General features: G+C 35.6%; 1 protein-coding gene across 7 annotated transcripts in view; it reads right to left on the reverse strand.

The window, feature by feature from the left end:
• Positions 1–21916, reverse strand: part of NIPBL (NIPBL cohesin loading factor) — a 162383-nt gene that overhangs the window by 18727 nt on the left and 121740 nt on the right. For all 7 annotated transcript variants that reach the window (XM_063321562.1, XM_063321563.1, XM_063321565.1 and 4 more), the window contains 18 exons: positions 21682–21753; positions 21428–21517; positions 20200–20303; positions 18538–18624; positions 16220–16451; positions 15355–15506; positions 14457–14537; positions 13331–13431; positions 10360–10498; positions 10078–10160; positions 8907–9039; positions 8185–8328; positions 3820–3909; positions 3373–3587; positions 3170–3272; positions 2158–2256; positions 1920–2066; positions 592–726 (listed from right to left, as the gene is read on the reverse strand). In XM_063321562.1, coding sequence (XP_063177632.1) covers positions 592–726; positions 1920–2066; positions 2158–2256; positions 3170–3272; positions 3373–3587; positions 3820–3909; positions 8185–8328; positions 8907–9039; positions 10078–10160; positions 10360–10498; positions 13331–13431; positions 14457–14537; positions 15355–15506; positions 16220–16451; positions 18538–18624; positions 20200–20303; positions 21428–21517; positions 21682–21753 — 2207 coding nt within the window. The remainder of the gene's footprint in view (positions 1–591; positions 727–1919; positions 2067–2157; positions 2257–3169; positions 3273–3372; positions 3588–3819; positions 3910–8184; positions 8329–8906; positions 9040–10077; positions 10161–10359; positions 10499–13330; positions 13432–14456; positions 14538–15354; positions 15507–16219; positions 16452–18537; positions 18625–20199; positions 20304–21427; positions 21518–21681; positions 21754–21916) is intronic.

Raw genomic sequence — 21916 nt, forward strand, 5'->3', positions numbered from 1 at the left:
CAATTTTTAAATCATTTTGCCAAATCAAACAAAACCACCATTGTCAGGTTTATGATTTCACATATAATCTTAGTTTTGAGTCCTTCTGTATATACTTTGCACAAAGAGTAGAGCAACGTTTTAAGGTGAAGAACTGATGCATTGAGCGTTCAGAATGAATGCAAAATTAGCATGGATGAATAGTTTATGATTTTTATATGCAGAACTTACAAATCTGGCATATGCTAATGTCAAGAAATAAATTTTAACTTAAAGATTATTTCGTTTGCAGAAAGAAGTTTTATATGCCAATTTTACTTGTTAGAAAAGAGAAGTACCAGAGACAATGCTTGCAAGAAGAAAAAAAAACTCTAGAAAATAACTTTTTAAAATATTTTGATTGTCAGCACAAACTTCAAGAAAATAAAAGACAGAAAAGAAATAAAAACAAGTCAGAGAGCATTTTAGAAAGCTAAGATATTTGCTCTCAAAAATTAAAGGTAAACAAAAGTCATAAATATTACAAAGGAGCAACACAATACTTTTTTGGTCAAAACATACAAACACTAAAATAACAATAATTAAAATCCCGAAGGGTATATTTCATTCTACCTTAATGCCTTCTTCGTCATTGACTCTCCGAATCATTTTCACACACATCTCTGTTATTTTGGGAAATGTTGGTTGTTCAATGCAGATATCCCTAAGTATCTTTATGACTCTTTTTCTGACACTGATACCAGTATCCTGTGAAAAGAAAAGCATTACGCTCTTAAAAACAAATCAGAAATATGAATTAATTTATGTATTACACAAATTGACTGCAGAAAACCTGACTTGCAAAATTTATGTAGAAAAGGCAGCCAGAATATTCTGGACTGCATTTATACAAAAGGTCAGCATAACTTGTACTACTTTATTTGCAACAATTCTAAAGATTCTAGGTGAGTACTCAAAACGCTGAAATGCTTCCTCCATTTGTACCCTCCCATCTAAGAGCATTCTTGCAAATGTATAATTCTACTTCTTAACTGAAAAGCTTACAAGCTAGATCTGATAATGCTTTAGCAACTCTGTTGAAAGACATAAGACCCATTGTAAATCTGGACTGCAATACGTCAAGCCTTTGGATAAAGCTTATGGATGATACATGCAGCAAATCTTTCCCATTTGCCTTGGCTTCGTCTAAGGAGGCTGATGAGGAGCTTCACTTCATATTACCTTATTCAAAACCTGTTGAATCTGAATGTCAGGATGAAATGCTTTATGCATGCTCACATGCACATGAAGCTACGTATCTCCAAAACCCTTCACAGACATATTTTATCATGTAACTGTAGCAAATGAGTAGTATTTGACTAAAAAACTGACAGGAACGCTAAGAGTTAGTGTTAAATTAACAGTTAAATTAACATTGTGTTTATCTGAACGCCCAGAGAAAAAACACGTTTTGTACAAAAACTCTAATAAGAAGCCTGCCTTTTAAAACACTAAAAATAGCGTAGAAAAGCAAAGCAGTTTCATCCATTTTATTTTCATCTGGATTACAGAAAGCAAGTTTAGATTACCGTGTTGTAGATCTTTCTTCATCACCCACACTACTGAACTGTCCTCAATGACCTATATCTCAGACTTCAGAGATGTGCCAAATTCCTCATTTCACTAATTTGTGCCTTATTAATGGAATCAAAAGGAATATAATCCTTGGTCTGATGCGGTACAACTTTCTATATATGTTTACTTTGACGTTACAAACCCTCACTAGAAACAAGTGATGCATTTTACAAAGCTGGTCTTAAAAGCACGATGCTTCCCATTAAAGCACTAAGATATAACTTACTCTTGAGATCACCATTCCATACTATTAAACATATAAACTCAGTTGAAAACAAGTCTTCCAATGCCAATTATTACATCATAAATATCACATGTCACCGTACCAATATTCTTTCGATCAGCATGTCATAATACTGCTCAGCAAGCTGAGGACGACAGAGGACAAATCGGCCAAGCAGCTCCACAGCTGCTTCTCGTACACTAGTGGAGTTATCCATTAAACGCCCATGAACACCTCGTTGCATATCCAGCTAAAAAGAACAAATGAAACACAGACTCAAAATAAGGAATGCAGATTAATTTTAAGTGTGACAAGAAGAATATACGTGCATGCATTTTTACCCTGGCTAGAATACTGGGGTCTACAGCAACCACCTCAGACAAACACTTCATGGCTTTTGTTCGAACAGCAATTGCATTTTCACCAAGTACACGCAGAATCTAGTGAGAGAACAAAAACAAAGATTCAATTGCTTTGGGAAGGTAGCGAACAATGTTTAACAGGTAAAAACGCAGCAGAATAGCATGTGAACAACTTAACTAAAATAAGAACATCTGTCTACTAAAAACTGAATATATCTTCTGAGACAGTAGAAAGGTGCATCTAAGTGATATTCATTCCACAGCACTGATAACTGAGCATGGATATTTACTAGCATTTGCTACATCTCTAAGACTGGTCCAAACATGATTTGCACGTGTTCACTTTGTCCCTTCATTTTAAACTCTACTGTTCTCATTCAATTGTGGCTTTCACCATGTTTCTTTTAACAGGAGAGCTGGATTTGTGAACTATAAGAATGGCTCTGTATGCAGACCAACATAAGTAATGCAACCTAAGTTAGTACTGGAGTACAAACATGCCACCATGCCAATGCGTTAGTGCTCTTCTCCCAGAAAAAGCAAAGAAACAGCATTGGTCAAACAACAGCTTCCAAAGAGACACTAGCAGGCACTGCAAGCAACTGATCAAGCTGGCTTGTATTTTCAAATCAAATTAAGCTCAACTTCATGAGTTAATATTACCAAATGAACATGCATCTTACAGAAATTATCAGAATACAGAATTATCCTCTTACGGTGTACATCTAATTATAATGATTTTGACACACACATATATGGACAAATAAAATAATGTATGAACAATATGACACACAAAATGCATGCAAGAAAAAGAAACAATCACTTATGTCATCAACACAGAATATGAAAGCATATGGTGTTATCATGGTCTGTTGACCATGTGGGCAAATACCTGTGCCCCACAGTGAAAGATATTGCACACTACCACAAAAATGTTTGGAATCAGAAACCAACTGTGTTTCACTGTACTAAGATCTCCGGCATAGTTTACCTGTGTCAAATAAATATCGAAGCTCTGGGCAAACGGCCTCATAGAGGCCAAGTAGCGAACAATCAAACATGCATCTTCATAGTCCACAGTATCAGAATTCATCCTGCAACAAATTCCATGTGTTAATTAGGATGTGTTTATCAAAAATGAATTAAAACATAAAATACATGGCTAATAAAGAAATAAGTGGTACTGAAACATACTTTAATGTACTGAACTGAGATGGAGCAGTTTTAATGATGCTGCGAAGAAACTTTTTGCGACTTTCTGCTCTATGCATGATTTGTCCTGTGGTCTCAACATCTTTAGCATGATGAGCTCCTTCAGATGAATCCTCATCCTTCTGAGATTTAATTGCTTTCTCTGTCTCCATAGTTGTATCACGGAACCACTGAGCTATATAAAACTTCCGAGAAAACTGGAGAAATATAGCAGGATACATAGAAAACAAACACAACAGATACAGAAAAGGAAATTTAACAGATTATAATGAGATCAAGTGAATCTGATGCATCAACAATATTTCAGAAAACACAATTAACAGTATATGTTCAGGTGACAACTAAATTGACGCACTAACATGCATAACCGAAAATAATCTTATTTGGTACACATTTATACACACTTGACATCAGAAAGTTGAAATTTACCACTAATGATGCATCAGTTTCTGTGTTCTCATCCAGATAATCTAGCAAAGCCTTCTGCAGCTGTTGAATTTCATCTTCTCCTCCTGAAGCCTGTCAGAAGTAGGAAGATAGTTACAAAACAGAATATTGCACAGTGGTAATTATCATCTGAAAATCTGCACGTCCACATATAAGATACACTAAAGTAAGTTGTTTTGATAATTGCAGAACATTAACAATTTTTTAACAAATTACTTATAAACTGCATTAGACCATGCCTCTAAAGTCTAAAAAAGATAAAGCCGAGTAAGACTGGTTTTAAAACAGACCGACTATTTTGATTAATTTTCATTCTATGACCTTGTGTGAAGACCCTCTGTCACAGAGGAAACAAAAAAGGCCTGAAATCACACATAGCAGACTAACACAAGGTTTAACCTATAAAAGTCACCATTAGATGTCTCACCAATATTAAATACTGAAACAGCGACTTATCAGGTGAACAAGGAATAAAAGGCAAAAAAAGTGAAATAGAAAGAAATACGAATCAGACAACAGTAAAAAGGTACGGGAAACATCAAAGAAATAAAAATAATTTATCCCTTTGCAAAAATATTTGGTATAACTGTTTTCAGGGATAAAGCATCCATACAGAGAAAGTGCAGCAAGTGTGCTCAAACTAGGAAAGAACTTACAAAGGTTGTTCCCAAACACCCCTGAGCTCCAGCACTAAAGAACCATGCTCTCTGAGATTCCACTAACTTTCTATCAGTCAAAAAGCTTGAGAACAAACACACATTTTATAAAAAATGTCACCTACTGCATAAAGCCTATTTACAGAACAGGTTAGTACTACTTTTCCTGTGAGGCACTTTTAAGATGCACAAAAAGCCTTACATATGAAATACTCATCTGAAAACTGGTGCTGGAGACTCTGTATCACATTTATAGTATCCAAATTGTATGAATGTTAAAAAGAGAATGTATTTTTTCCAATAGGCTATTTGATAGGAAATATGTATATCTCCTATATGTATACAAGCTACTTCATGGAGGACAGGAAGGTGATTCGAGACAGACAGCATGGCTTCACCATGGGCAAGTCTTGCCTGATCAACCTAGTGGCGTTCTATGATGGAGTGACTACATCAGTCGACAGGGGAAGACAGGAGGACAGATACAGATATTGTCTATCTGGACTTCTGGAAGGCCTTTGACATGGTCCCCCACAACATCCTGCTCTCTAAATTGGAGAGGTAAGGATTTGATGAATGGACTATTCGATGGATGAGGAATTGGTTGGATGGTCACATCCAGAGAGTAGTGCATCAAAAAAAATGCAGCCAGCAGGTTGAGGGAGATGATTCTGCCCCTCTGCTCTGCTCTGGTGAGACCCCACCTGGAGTATTGCATCCAGCCCTGGGGCCCCCAACATAAGGAGGACATGGTCCTGCTGGAGCAAGTCCAGATAAGGGCCATGAGGAGCCCAATCAGAGGGACAGAACACCTCTCCTATGAGGACAGGCTGAGAGACAGTTGGGGCTGTTCAGCCTGGAGAAGAGAAGGCTCTGGGGAGACCTTATTGCAGGCTTTCAGTACTTAAAGGGGTCTTATAAGAAAGATGGGGACTTTTTAGACTTTTTAGTAGCACCTAAAGGACAAGGAGTAATGGCTTTAAACTAAAAGAAGGTAGATTTAGACTAGATAAAAGGAAGAAATTTTTTACAATAAGGGTGGTGAGGCACTGGTACAGGTTACCCAGAGAGGTGGTAGATGCCCCATCCCTGGAAACTTTCAAGGTCAGGTTGGATGGGGCTCTGAGCAACTTGATGTCTCTGCTTATTGCAGGGAAGGTTGGACTAGATGACCTTTAAAGGTCCCTTCCAACCCAAACCGTTGTATGATTCTACATATATACTGATCTCTTAAATAGTTCTAGCTTATGTAAATCTAACAATGACCTTGTATATGACCACGAGACAATGTACTTCTCCACATATACAGGTTATATGGAATAAACCACTATCAATGAACTTGTGCATGAGTCATAAACTAACTTTCTCAACATCTACAAGACAGCATAAAACCGAACCCATAAACCACCCTTTTTTCCTTAGTATTACACTGAAATATGCAGCTCCTTGCAGCTGCTGATGTTACAGCAGACAAAAGGACTATTATTTTTTCAAAATTAATGAGTTCAAAAGTTCAAAACATGTCTACAATGCACATAATAGTGATATAGGTTGATTAATACACATTTGACACCCTAATATATGTGTAAACTGTGATTTGAAATTATGGCCTTCAACCAATGTTAAATTCTGTGTATAATTGGCTGAATAAAAAGACTGCTTGATGAACCTTAACTATTTTCAAACAAGAAAAAACACAGAACAAAGAAAGAGAAACTGTGAAAACCACAAAAAACCATATTCAATATTGATAATAAAAGTAGAATAATAATTTCTGGCTTAGATTTCTTCAGCTACAAAACATTTTTTTTCTTCAGCAGTAAAACTTGCAACTTATAACCATCTTAACTTCTGTACGAACAGCACAGATTGAGAATCTTGTCACAAATACAGCACATAATATAACTTGCAAACAACAGCAAGTGGAAAAACGTACAGTTACAAGTCTAGAACATCAGCGTATCAAGAGATAAACTAACGAAAACCATGCACAAATGTTCAAATCAACTTGACAATCCATGACAGATTTCTAAAAAAAAAATCTACTGTTTAAAAATGTCAAAACAGAATAAATTTTCTCCTAAATTTACTTCTATAGGTCATGAGTCCAAACCACAGTAGACAGAGTTATAAGTATTCATCAATCATTGGGAAATGCCCTAATAATGATATCAGAGGGTTAGAAGGAAATATCCAACAGAGTCTACGTGTTCAATTCAGCAGGAAAGAAAAATCTGTAGAAGTTAATTTCTGAATGGAAATAATAATTTAAGTTTCTGATGACGAAGTATCAGAGCAGCAAAGTGAAGCTTAGCTGTCATGTATACATTTCCAAGTATTGATTTGTTCTTAGCTTACAAGTAATTTATAAACAACACACTGTCTATCATGACTGATGGTACTGTATAGTACACACCTACCACAATGTATGGATGCTACTGTCTACCATCAAATGCTAATAAGCTTCCCGAGTAACTGAAGAAATGCTTTTAACACTCAATTGCCCGTAGCAATTTTTATTTTCTGCAGATGCTAATGCCTAGTTACTGCCTGATCCTGTAAAAACCCTAAAATAAATAGAAAAATTCAGGTCATCGCTTGACTATGTATCTTTTTAGAATATCTTTCAACACTATTATAGCTTCTGGAGATAATGAAAGAGCAAAGGATTCTTCCAGAGTATTTCCCCACGAAGCCTAATATAGAACTGTCAGAGTCACTGCCAACAGAACAGAATTATAACCCCTTAGCACACAGAAATATAAATTATATTAAGCCACGAAAATAAAGAAGATTCTACAACTACTAATTGACAAAAGTTATGGGAATTATCAGCCTCATAAAGGAGTAGATGAATCTTGATTCTTTATTTGAATGCCTGTAAAGTGCAGAAGTTCTTCTTTCAACACAAATCTGTAATAGGCATTATAAAGTACATGTAACAGATCTGAAGCCTTTTAGGTAACTGAAAGGGAAATGAACTTGATATGACTACTCAACTTTAGATCAATGTGATAACAGTTAGTAGTTCATAAAGAAACGTATAGCATCCGTAAGAAATTCGCAAGTCCACATTTTTAAAAGGACATGTAAGATCTGATATTTTCTCATCATACTGTGTACTGTATAGTATCAAATGCATACGTTGCTTTGATAATTGTTGTCACCCTTACAAATTTGGAGCTGCTTTAGCAGAAAAGCAAATATGCACTCTCTAATGAAAGATACATGCAAGTCCAGCTTTTTTAAAAAAATTAAAAAATAATAAAAAAAGACCAATACCAGCTACATCAGATAAAAACTAACCTTACAGGCCTAACAGTTTAACTCTCTAAAGCCTGTATGAATGCCAGAAGCTCAGGTACCACTTTGCAACAGCAAATTCACACACATACTTATTTTTAAGGCCTCTTAAGATAGAATCCAACTGTTGCTCCATTATTTCCTCTGTATTGTCACACGAAAACTGGCTTAACCACTGTAATTATCCACTTCATATGATCACGACAGAGATGGTGCAAGGAAGACATTTGCTAACAAATGTGATGCTTATCAATCGAGTATACTTGACTCAGAAATCTGAACAACGAAGACTGATTCTCCACAGCGCCAATTTTTCAAACATCTTTAAAATTTTCCAGTATTTGAACGGATACATCTTAATCCAGCTGGCATGGGATTTCTCACATACCTGTTTGACAATCCTGGCTATAGATCCTTGATCCATTTTGCTAGTGACTGCATCTTTCCTCAGTCTTGCAGCTACAGTTCCAAGATAGTCAAGTGATGCAACTCTTAATGCCATTTCTGTAGATTTGTTACTGAACTGGTGAACCTAAGAAAAACAGAATAAACTGTTAAAAACAAATATTTATTTATGCAACTGAGATTCTTCTCACATGAGATTGCTTGACCTTATTAAAAATTCCACCTAACTTCCATGCTGCATAAAGTTATGTAATTTACTATTACACCACAGATACAGTACTCTTCCTTTATTTGTTCTCTCTCTCTACAAATATACCTGTTCAGTGCTGAAGGAATAGTCCAGAGAAGATATTTTACAGGAATAATTACACCTATTAGTCTGACTTTACTCCAAATGGCTATCTACACTTATTAGATGCTACACAATGGCATTTTTTCATGTTGAAAATGTCATGGAATAGTGGAAGCGGACTACCATGAGAAACTGTACACATATTATCTTTAAAAAATTCCATATCAATGACCCTCTAACCCAAATTTTATTATCTATGTATTACATAGCAGTGATACAAGTGAGAAAATCCTTAAGTGCTGCAGGTGTGTCAACAATCAGAAAGCATTCCTGTAATAGATTCAGTTGAAATAAACAAGACTTCATTGTGATAAGAAATAAATTAACATAAGTTAAAAACAAAAATCCCTTACCAACAGCCTTCCTAATAAGCTAAGTAGCAACTCTGCAGCTGGCCACTCTGGTTTATTGACTGTGGAAAGAAGATCTTGAATGAAGTTCTCAAACAGTGGCCTGTAATCTTCTTCCCCTTGTTTACTGCCACACCTGTTTAAAATAAAATAGAATTTGTAAGTGAATTTAAGAGCCATTTAAGCTTTTCTTCTGATGCAAACAGATGTAATCCTACGTTTAAGCAGAAAACAGTTTTATGTAATCCTAAAAAAAAAAAAATCTGAAATACTAGCAGAAAAACTGTTTTATTCATTTATGGAGAAATAGTTTAAACAGTTATCACCCCAAATTGCACCACAAGAAAAGCAACTAATCCACAACAGTAGAATTTTGTTCCTAAGATTTTTTTATTTACTGCTTTGGGTTAAAGTCTGCATTAACTTGGATGGACAAAGTAAAATTCTAAAGCTCAAGCTGGATCTGGGTATTTAGGAGGTGTTATGTCTATGTTCCTTAAGCTTGGTCTGATTTATCTCACAGTGATAAGACACCTCATTATCATGCTCCACAAAGGTTAAAATCGGAATGTAAAAAAATACCTGATAACATACCTGATAGTGTTTCACTTTTATGTGGCATCTCTAAATTTAATGATACCAGAAGTATGTATAGATATTGCTAGATGGCTATGAAATAGTTTTTCAGCTTAAGAACAAAAATTAGCATGATAAAAACCTCAGAACTTGTTCTTAGAAATCCTTTGGTTATTCAGGTATACTACTTTTTTTTCCCCTGTTGAGCTATTGACATTCCTAACTAGCTAAACAGAAGTAATTTTTAGATTTTTTTATCTTTGTCATTCTGGTGATTGAATGAATATAATTTTGCCACTTAAATATTTACTCAGCCTTCTCTTCCAGGCTTCAGATGAGTAACAGATCCTTAATAAAAGGATCCTAACATGAACTATCAAACAGATTCTTAAATGTGTAAAGAAGTCTCTGCAGAATTTCTGTTCCACAATTTTTGTCCAGATAGGTAGCTCTTTTAGGGATCTACGAAGTATATTGTTACAAATAACTTAATGAGTGGGTATTTAGCATTGCAAAGTGGTTAGGTTTGTCTTACAGTATGACAGACTTTATTTGGAATTGGTTTAATCAATATGCTAAAGAATGCAACAGTACTTACTTCTTAAGGAAAATAGAAAGGAAGTTTTGTGCTGTTCTCATGGCTGTTTCATATGAGTTAGTAATAAGCACATCTTGATCCACCTAAAAATAACAAGATATATTTGTCTACTATTTTAGCATACACAGAAATATCAGCATGTCTCATGCATCAAGTAATTACAGCAGACATAAAACTACAATGTTTGATTATCAGAGCACCATAATACAATATTATACCTACAAACACACAAAATCATTCCTGCACAAAAAAAATAATTATGGATTTTAAAAAATATCTTACTTTCTTGTTTGATTCCTCCTCTGCATTAGAATCTTTTTCTGCTGATGGCAAGTGCACCACACACTGAATAAGCTGCAGAACTAGTGCCGTTACCATCTGAATATACATAGGCTCCCCATCAGTGTCACTGCTGTTTAACCTGTTAATAAGAAAAGACAGCATTAACACTAAAACTAAACAAAAAAGACAAAACAAACCAAAAATGTTTGGTCCTAAATAATACCCTTCTAAAATTATTACCAGAACTAGAAATCTGTGCTCTAGACATTCAGCTAGTCATTTGCTTTGCTCTTATGCAGCGTAAGATTTGTTCTAAAAAAACCAGTAAATATTACTCTCAGACAGAAGAGAGGAACGGAAACAGCCCACAGATGGGCTATCGGGATATCTGTGAAGTTCAGCAGCTGAAAAGTCTACAGGAATATTTAACAAATCAAACACCTACATGCTAAGGCACTTACCAATAGGCTTATTACGTATAATGCCATATCCATTTCCAACACAACAAAAGAAATACACAAAACCGTTGCCCTAATAATTTATTACTTGGATATTATTTAACATATATGAAGCGTGCAGGACTTGTAAACAACACAAAACAGTGACCATGACCTGGACTGACTTCTACAAGAGTTACACCTATGGTAATCTGAGGTAGCATAACAGACTATGAACCTCAGCATGTAAGTATCTTTAAGTGTGTCTTTAAGTTGGTAAAACCAGTATGAATACACTCCCATGTTTCTCCCATGATAGAACTTGAGAAATAGCATGGTGTTTACTAGCCATACATACATCAACACCACCTATTGCTACCCTTAACAATATGGAGGTCAGTGACGAGTGGCGTTCCCCAGCGGTCAGTACTGGGTCCAGTCCTGTTCAATATATTCATCAATGACCTGGACGAGGGGATAGAGTGCACCCTCAGCAAGGTCGCTGATGACACAAAGATTAGGGGGGGTGGCTGACACACCGGAAGGCTGTGCCGCCATACAGAGAGACCTGGACAGGCTGGAGAGTTGGGCAAAGAGGAACCTTATGAAATTCAATAAGGGCAAGTGTAGGGTGCTGCACCTGGGGAGGAATAACCCCATGCACCAGTCCAGGTTGGGGGCTGACCTGCTGGAGAGCAGCTCGGTGGAAAGAGACCTGGCAGTCCTGGTGGACAACAGGATGGCCATGAGCCAGCAATGTGCCCTTGTGGCCAAGAAGGCAATGGCATCCTGGGGTGCATCAAGAAGAGTGTGGCCAGCAGGTCGAGGCAGGTCATCCTCCCCCTCTACTCTGCCCTGGTGAGGCCGCACCTGGAGTCTTGTGTCCAGTTCTGGGCTCCCCGGTTCAAGAGCGACAGGGAACTGCTGGAGAAGGCGCAGCAGAGAGCTACCATGATGATTAGGGGACTCGAACACCTCTCTTATGAAGAAAGGCTGAGGGATTTGGGTCTCTTCAGTCTGGAAAAAAGATAACTGATGGGGGGATCTTATCAACGCTTATAAATACTTGAAGGGTGGGTGTCAGGAGGACGGGGCCAGGCTCTTTCCAGTGGTGCCCGGGGACAGCACAAGAGGTAATGGGCACAAACTTGAGCATCGAAGTTCCACCTAAACATGAGGAGGAAATTCTTTACTTTGAGGGTGGCAGAGCACTGGGACAGGCTGCCCAGAGAGGTGGTGGAGTCTCGGTCTCTGGAGACGTTCAAAACCCGCCTGGACACGTTCCTGTGTAACCTGGTCTAGGTGACCCTGCTCTGGCAGGGGGTTGGACTAGATGATCTCCAGAGGTCCCTTCCAACCCTATGATTCTATGAGGTGGTGATAATCCCTGACATTATTCTCCGCAGATTATCAAAATACTAACTGGGCACAAAACACACTGCAATTATTATCTTTATGAAGTTATCTTTGACTAATTTTAGAGAGAGAAACTTTTCACATCAACTTTTGTGTAAGTTTTACCCTTCATGACTATAGCCACAGTTAGAGAATGCCTTTCAAATGAGCAGAGTTAGGACTCTACAGATAAACACTGCAGTCACTGGCCTTGAAATAGTGACTTCCTTCTGATACATGTCCCAGTTCAAAGAGTTACCCCCTTCCTATTTGCTAGATCTCTCTGATTTCTATAACCAAACTAACAGGAAATAGTAGGAACAAGCACTTATGTTAACATTACAGTTACTGAATTCAACTTCAACGTTTCAGTGAATTTCTTTTCCTGGAGATTTCCTGTTCATCCACCTGGTTCAAATAAAATATTTAACTGACAATTTGTCTGCCTCTGGGAGCAAGATGTATGCAAGCAAGGAATAAAATCAACACCAACAACAAATGTTTTAGAATCATTTGAAGTGTTTCAACCTCAACTGTTACTGAAAGCAGTTCAGGTCTGATTCTTTCTCAGATGGAACCTGAATGTATATTATTATTCTGAAGGTGGACTGAAATCCAGTTGAAGTGCATAAAAGACAGTTAAAGTCAACAGAGTTGTTCCTAAATGAAACTCATTTGAAGGGATATGGGATTGATTTCACTCCTGGAAAGAGTGCTCTGAGTGTGTCCTCAAAGAAATTCAGCCAGAATTTTCCTATGAAGCTTTAGGAATGAAGAAATGTAACTGCATACAAACAGAACCAAAGAATTTTCCAACCCAAACCTCTGCATGCACATTAATATCACACTCATTTACCTCCTTAATCAGACAAATAATAAGATATTTCAATTATTGTTATAAGCAAGCACACATACCATGGCATAAAACCCAGTGATTATTACAAGACACTTGTCAGGCACTTCTGCTTGCATTTTTTTGAAATCTGAAACTCTAATAAAGTGCATCTTGTGGAGTCACAGATTTTCAAAGAAGTAGTAAATAGTCTGATAGTAAATAGTAGTAAATAGCCTGAAGTCCTACCATCTATGAAACTGTAAATGCTACTGTCTACAAGTTATTAATCTATGTCAGAAATTACCTGAAGTTTCTCAAACTCCTCTTGCTAGTGGGTAGTCTCGCAAGGGAAGTGAAAATTTCTTCTAGTATTAACTGTCTGTGTTTTTCGTACCTGGAGAACACCTATTTAACAGTTACAGGATTGTTAGAAAATTATTTATTGTTATATAACTATCACTTGTGAAATATATTGTTACAAATTATGTATAGAAACATATACTTTACGTGACACTTAGATTATAATTAATGCATACCTTGTTTTAAAGCATTACTTTGTTTTTTCAAAGCAAGCGTTTCTTTATAAAATACATTAAATCTTTTTCAAATAGAGATTTAAAAATCTTCAAATAAAATAGATGTGTAATAGTTCATAAAAATACCTTACGTTTTAAAAATTTCTGTCAATGGTAGAATACACGGCATAGGAAAGTCAGTGTAATACTAAGCTTTCAGATACCAGTACGCAGCAAAACTCGGTGGTAACATAAGTTACACGAACACATGTGGTTGTAGACCACACTTTACACAAGTAAAAACCAGTTTTACTTCATATCCTAAGCTTTAACGTTTGCCTGACATGGTATACTTTTTACAGAGTCAGGATTGTAGACTTTGCGTCTCCTTTTGTTTAGACAGAATACTGGAGTATATCATCCTCACAAAGATGGAAAACTCTCACTTGAACAAGCACATGTGTTGCATTTCATTTTTCCTCAAATAATATTTATCTGTCCTATGATGTTTTCACATAGCCACCTCTTCTGAGGAAAATAATTTATTCTATTACTTAGAAGTATCCTACTAGTTCAATACCTTATTCCATTGCATAAATTCAAATCTTAACATAGGTAATTAGGAAAACCACATTGCTAAGATTTCTTATGACAAGAAAGGACACGTAAGATAAAGCAAGCACATTCTTAATTTTGGTTAAGTACACTATTTCTTTCTATAGAGTACTCTGCAAATAGAAGCAGCTCAAGTAGACTTAATACTGTTCCTAGACTATGATACCAAACTGTAAAAACCTGCAAGAATAAAATTAGTTCTAAACTCCAATTCTCTACCAGAGAGAAAATACAGCCCACGTGAATACCCTAACTCTCAGAAGCACAGGAACATGAAACTGCAAATTAAAAAGTACTTACTGCAGTCACTAATTTGATGGCACATAACTGTAGTTCACTGACATTTTCTACAAAGAAAGGTGTTATTCCCATAGATGATACCTATCAATAGAAAAAAATTATTGTAAGTATATTTGATTAACAAACTGATATTTATGCAGTTTCACAAGTAGGTTATTCATTCAGCAGATAAGGTATTCAACAAGATGTATTACTTCATATTATTTGCAAAGTTATTAGAGAACAAGTCCTAAAAATATTAGGGAACAAGTCCTATGAGAAGTGGTTGAGGGAACTGGCGATGTTTAGCCTGGAGAAAAAGTGGCTGAGGGGAGACCTTATCGCTCTCTACAACTACCTGAAAGGAGGCTGTAGTAAGGTGGGGCTCAGTCTCTTTTCCCAAGTGACAAGTGACAGGACAACGGGAAATGGCCTCAAGTTGTGCCAGGGAAGATTTAGACTGGATATTGGGAAAAAGTCTTCACTGAAAGGGTTGTCAATGCTACTCTTGGAAGCTGCCCAGGGAAGTAGTGGAGTCACCATCCCTGGAGGTATTTAAAAGATGTGTAGATGTGGCACTTAGGGACATGGTTTAGTGGTGGACTTGGCAGTGTTAGGTTAAAGGTTGGACTCGATGATCTTAAGGGTGTTTTCCAACCTAAATAATTCTATGACTCTATATTTGAATACAACCAGGTCAAACTTTTCTTAAGTGTACGAGAAAAACCATTAAAGATTTGAACTTTAAATACTCTTCTGCAGATTACCTACTACACAACAAAGTAGTCACTCTGATGCTAATAATTCAAAAGTTCGTACTGATTTCATACTTCATGTCATCAGACAATCTCACTTTACATTCTCTCTGGGAAAAGAAAAACAAACATTCTGAGACAGAAAATATTCTGATAAAACTTACCTGAAGAATAGTTGTATCAGTAAGAAGCTGTATCTCTAGCAACTCAGACAAGCTGCTGACTATGTCACAAACTTTGTTATACAACATTACTATAACTCTTTGCTTGTGGGTGGAACACTTGGCACGTTTTGCTTTTGAACTTAAAACACCACCTAGAAAATAAAAAATATCTTCATTAGTTTTTTCAACATTTCACATCAAATATTAGAAAGATGACCTTCCTCAAAAAGAGTCCTCAAAACAAGTGCATGACTACAGCTCTGTAAGAGCAATTGCTTACAGAAGAAAAACTACTTAGTAGCATCAACTGCAAAGCAAGAATTTTACATTATACTAATATTTCATAATTTCTCTAAATTCTGGATCCAAGATCTTTTAGAAGGTTCTTGAAGTTGGACCCTTGCATCTAAAGGGATGCATGTGACAACAAAATGCTAAATCCTAAATAGTTTTCACTGAACTAAATCATTATATACGCAGAGATTATAACTATAAAATGACCTATTCCTAGATACAATAACTAAACACAGAAACTGAACTTCAGACAAACTTGACAAACTTCTGAATACTTTAGTCTAAATACTTTGGTTAGATCAACATTATTGCAGTAAACCAAGAGGTTTAATGACTAATTTATTCAGAGGATGCATTTCACTCATTGTTTTACTTTACATTTCATCATCCTAAAACTAACACAAACCATTAATTCAGGATGCTGTATGTGATACGGAAGCACTGTTAGTATAGGAGTTGCATATAAAAATCTTATTACACAAAGTCATGTCACTCTCGTCATCATACAGTAGATTATGTTTTGATATATTTTAATGTGGAAAGATTTTAAAAAATTACTTAGCATACTAACCACCATGAGGATCCACTCTATACACAGGATCATACTGAGGATAGAGAGTGTTTTGCAAATGAAATTTTGTGTATTGAATAACTCTTTCTATTACGTCCTCAATATATACAGCTTTAGGCATATTTGGTGATGTCATAATATTGATAGCGGTAAGACAAGCATCAGCAGATTTTGTCACTCTTTCCATAATAAGATCTCTCCATAACCTCTCCTCATCTTCAGTGTCATTGTTCTGTAACAGGCAAGAAAAACAGGATAGTGTGAAAAAGAAGTCCAATTTTTATCCTTACGTAGTAAAAGATAACATCATTACCTTAATCTACTTACATACATATGCATATAAAATGTTGTATTTCATTTTTGATACAAAAATAATTTGTTTTAGAAATCAACTAATGTTTGTTTTAATAGCAACGTGTTTGTAGTATGTCTCCCTAAGTTACAAGTCTTCAAAGTCTCACGGTATTCTTCTGCTAGAACAAAAAGAAACTTTCTGTATACCATGGGGAAGCACTATGAAGGAAGACTGCCAGATACTCTACTTAAAACTGATGTACCTTAAGCAAAATCTAAAGTCATTCATCTAGGATCTTCTTCAGTGGCCTATGCCAACAGTTGCTGCTTTGATCAGGCTGATTTTTGCCGCTAGAGGGAATTCTTACATAAAAAAATATGAAGTCAAAGGAAACTCCTAAGTACATGACTTTGCTTCACAGACCAACCCATCTATTATCAACGGGTTTAAAAAATGTCTTATCAAATATATCCACTTAGATTTAGCAAAGGGTACAGAATCTCCGTATTTCTGTGTTTGTACATGTTACAAAACCAAACATGCATGAGGTGAATTATGACCACCCAGCAATACTTAAATATTGTAATAACATTATTTATAGCAAAACCAGGTAGAATTATTCATAGCTTCTCTGGTACAGATATAGCCTACAGAAAAAAGAATCTTTCCTGCCTGTATGCCAGTTCAACACTGTTGAACTTTGGTGTCATACCAACTTTTTCCCTTTGGGGTAAGAGAATCTAAAACAATATCCCTGTAAATTTCTTGCATAGCATGGCTTTAAGTCATTACACACAAAAAACCCCAAGTAGTTTTAATTTTTTTTTCTCATTAATCTTGGAAATAAAAAGAATATGCAATTGCATTCAGGCTCTGAAAAATATCCTGATATGGAGGTAGGTTATCATACTGCACTGTAAAGCCTTAGCAGAGTCTTTCTTTGCCATGATGGTTTGAATCATGTTTAACAGCTTTTTAGAAAAAAAATCTAAAACTTGTTTGGCTAAAGATTGTTTCTTTTTTTAATTGAAGCTTTGTCTCTGAATTGCAATCATTGGACAATTTCATTACGTACTTAATAATCTTGAGTTTTACTACAAAAGCTAAAAGAAAAATATCACTTTAAAAGCATTAGCATGAAGACTTAATCACAGTGAAGCAGAGCAGGTAAACCAAGACCTTCTTTTCACTTATTTCTCAGATTGCTAGAGACATTCAGAACTGTATACTGAACTCTGAAAACCCTAAAAACTATCTAGGTAAAAGCATTTAAGTACAAATAACGTGTCTCTGGTTTTCATTTTCAAGTTTAAATTCTTCCTTTCCAATGTAAATAATTACTCTCTGTTTCTGCAGACCAAGGGGTTCTTATTCCATGAAACTCAAGCACTCTATTATTGCTAGAATATTGTTTCGACTAGAAAGTGTAAAAATAAACATATGAAATGTGAAACATCACACATCAACCTTATAAAAACTCCAAATTCCCATGTAGTTTTAGTTATATCAAGAACAAAACCCTGACATCTTAAACTTCTTGTTAATTCTGTTTATGTTGACAACTTTAACTCTGCAGCATAAGAACAGACCTAAACAAAGTGCTTCCTCCTTTCCTAGTGCTCAGGAGAAGAATGTGATCTACATGAAAGCTGCAGTACTTCTTATATCGTGTAAGGGATATTTTATGTACATGAAGCAAAGTAGCAAAGAAATGTCCAATGGTGCAAGTCACACCAATTACCATGAATATTTCAGGATGAAACTATAATATTTAAATAACTCAGTTGCTCCCAATATACCTGCTAGTTATCAGTACTACAGAAAAACACCTTTAGTACTGAAAAAATTGAATCAATTTAATTTTACTTCAAAGCTTAAAATTTGGAATCTCAATTGCATACATATTATATCAGAAATTCCTTTCACACACATACACTGCATTTGAAACTATCACGAAGTAAGACTCGAGTGAAAAAAATGCTATTCTACACCATGTTGTGAAATTATGTTATTTGAAACTCACATGGTTAAGTAATGTAGAAAGCTTTGATCCATCTTGAATATTCTTCTCCAAAATATTCAGGACTTTTACTGTTTTATCTGTTGAGAGCTACCAGAAGAAAAGGAAAACATCAAACAACTGCAGGAACTCAAAGGCTTCTGAATTGCTGAAAAGAATGTCCATGGATGAAGGATAGAACTTGTTATATAATCTGAAACTCTTAAATTGTAAGCAATTTGAGATAAGTATCGGATCTTGACTTCTGTGGTTTCTGACAAAGCACGATTGAGAGTGCTGATAATATAACTAAACTATGTGAAATACATTCTAAGATTGCAATCAAATTGCATTTTCAACCAGCAAAATCCATAGAAATAGATTTAAAATTGCATCTCTGTCATTAATGTTGTATAGTTATACACTTTTTCTTCTAGAAATGGAAATTTAACAAATCTGAAGTATCAATCACAAACTATAACTGACCACACAGACTCTACTTGGAGAAAATCCAAATTCCATGAACAAGCAGAAATTAAATTCCCTGATACTTGAGTGCTAATAAAAAGGAACTGTATTCTTAATTCTAATGTTATCTTCAAAGACCTAGCATGTTGAAAAAAGAAACTCAAACTCACTCACTGATCTTCTACAGAACGATTATTAAATAGTTTGGAGAATATGCTAAACTTGAGGAGAGCCAGCTTCACTCATCCCAATACTACCGGCACTCACCTTTAGAAGCAAAAAAATTCTGTTTATGTATACTTGTATGTATGTATGTGTGAAAAATATGGAAGGGAGATTAAGGGTGACAACTATCAGGAAAGAGAAACAATCATGCTGACAACATGCTACAAACGCAGGTGGGGAAACTGAAGAACAATCCAGGAAGAATATCTAAATTTCGGATATGGTATCGTATCACCCTTCAGAGTGACTTTTATAGTAAGGGGCTTCAAGACACTTCATAAACATAGTAAATGGTCATGAGCAGGCAGAGTAAGAATATAACATATGACTGCCCAAAGCCAAGAGATAAGGAAAGGAAGAACGTTGTTACTAGAGGTGTGATACCAACAGTTTGCACCAACAAAAAGTTCCCTTCAACTTAAGTTGGGAAGCGTATGGCCGAGAAACCACAATACGCAGTCTATAGAAAATGAATCTTATTATCACCTGGGGTGTTATAAGTTTAAAAGGCCTTTTTGGAACGACAGAGGAAGCAGGTGATTCAGTGTGATGCTGGCTGGACATCATACATTTACACTGCACTGACGGCATTTATCAGAAAGGGGGAGGCTTTGATTGTGCCAGCAGGTTCTGATTTACTGTGGTTGCTCAACACCAGCTGTAAGGAGCAAAGCCTAGAGGTTGACATGCTTTTGTGAAAGTAGATTAATTATTTTAGATTTTATCGCTAGGGCATGGGTATTACATACTGGCATATAGTCAGCATTGATACAGAGGACCACTCAACAAAAAATGTCTCAGCTTCCGAGAAGACAGTAACAGTTAAGATGTGGTAACTTCTTAAGCACTTCAACGAAGTCAGCAGAACAACTGTTCGCAGTATCTGCCACATGCTCACCTGAACAGGATGGCATGTTATTCTAGGGGACATAAGTTTTCGTATTTTAACCAAAACTATATATCCAAAAAGAGTAAAAGACTTTGAAAATGTACCTTGTCCATAATGCCCATTGCCTTGATTTTTGCAGATTCGCTACCCAACTCACTAAGCTGATGTTTTCCCAGTAGCAATTCCTGTGGAATTTCATCATCATCGCCTTTAGAAAAAAAATAAAAAAAAAAGAAATTAACAATCATATTTCTAACTAGACTTCACAGAAATCAGTATTTTACAGCCAATATGAAAAAGCCAACTGAAGAAAAGGAACTGATAGCGTCTAATAGTTCTAAATAGTTAGCATCTAATAGTTCCATCTAATGAAGGCTGATGATGACAACTTTTGGTTGTGTTAAAAAAACGACTACTTGTTAAATATGATTGGTTCTGAACTATAACAGCCTAAAATGAGGTATCCCTTTCTGAAAATCATAAACTAAAGAATTTTAATATAGCAAAACCCATTTCTTGCAAGTCTTGTGCCATCACCCTTACTTTAGTAAAAAAAAAAAAATCTCAAATTACTGTAGTCCTAATTCTAAAGTTCAACTCTGGGGAAGGGCAAGACGAAAACCACACATGAAATTAAGTACTGTGGGATACCCTGTGTCTTAATCGTATTTATCCTTACAAAAACCCATGATGTTACCAGACACAGAAAGAATCAATGATTTCACTTTTCCATTCAAGGTTGTACAAATTATTGCTTTAAGAACTGTAGTGATTTGTTTACTATGTTCCTCCCCTTGTTCTAATACTCTGACAAAGATGGTAAGAAAAAAAAATTAACGAATCCTCTATTATCCATTGCAATAGAAAGTCACCTTGGTCAACCTTAATTACTTCCTCAGACATTTACGTTAAACTGGCTGGTCAAAGGCAAGATGCAAAATTATGTGCCTCAAAGGTTACTAGCAAGAGAACCATCTTATGTTAGTGTTGTTTACAAAGACATGTCTGACAGAAGACAATACCCTAATGACATCCCAAAGAGGTATCCTTTCCACTCCAGGTGACTACTATTTGTCTCATTATGATTTACGCCCCTTTTGGATTCTGCAGGGACAAGGAAGGAGGATGATCTTCCTGCAGCAGCAAGTGAAATTGGAAAGGCAAAGGCCACCACTCAAGGTGCAAGCCTTGCATAAATGCAATATGCCCTCGCATGTATCACAGGCAATTAAGTCATCAAGAAGGAAGTTTGAAAATACTGAGATACAAATTTTTTGGTGTTTCTCATGTTTCTAATTGGGGAAAGCATTTTGCAAATTTCTGACATATTACCAAAAGCTGTAAAATCCATGTCTTCCAAATTTTCCAAAATATTCTCTATGGAAGCAGTAAACCTTTTGAACGTTGAAGAATCCATCATTTCTGGTGAAAAAATACATTTATAAATAATTATTTTATATACAAAACAATATAATATACGATATTTTATATACAAACCAATATAATATACAAACCCCACAAATATACAATATTTTATATACAAAACAAAAGATACAAACTGTAGAAAACATATAATCTAAAATTACCTTCAGGTGTTAGTTTAGGTTCATAAGCTTTCCTCTTCTTTTGTTTTTCTTTTTTCTTCATTTTTCTAGCCACTAATTAAGAGAATAAAATGTGAAACTCCTCAAAAAAGAAATATAGGATTATTTACATTTCTTGCACTTGTATTCAATGCTGCATGGAAAGATTTATTTTTTTTTTTTACAACATTTAACACATCTGTTAAAAGTGCACTAGTATTACGGAATTTGCATTACA

Source organism: Chroicocephalus ridibundus, chromosome Z (genome assembly GCF_963924245.1).
Source record: "Chroicocephalus ridibundus chromosome Z, bChrRid1.1, whole genome shotgun sequence".
Lineage (NCBI taxonomy): Eukaryota > Metazoa > Chordata > Aves > Charadriiformes > Laridae > Chroicocephalus > Chroicocephalus ridibundus.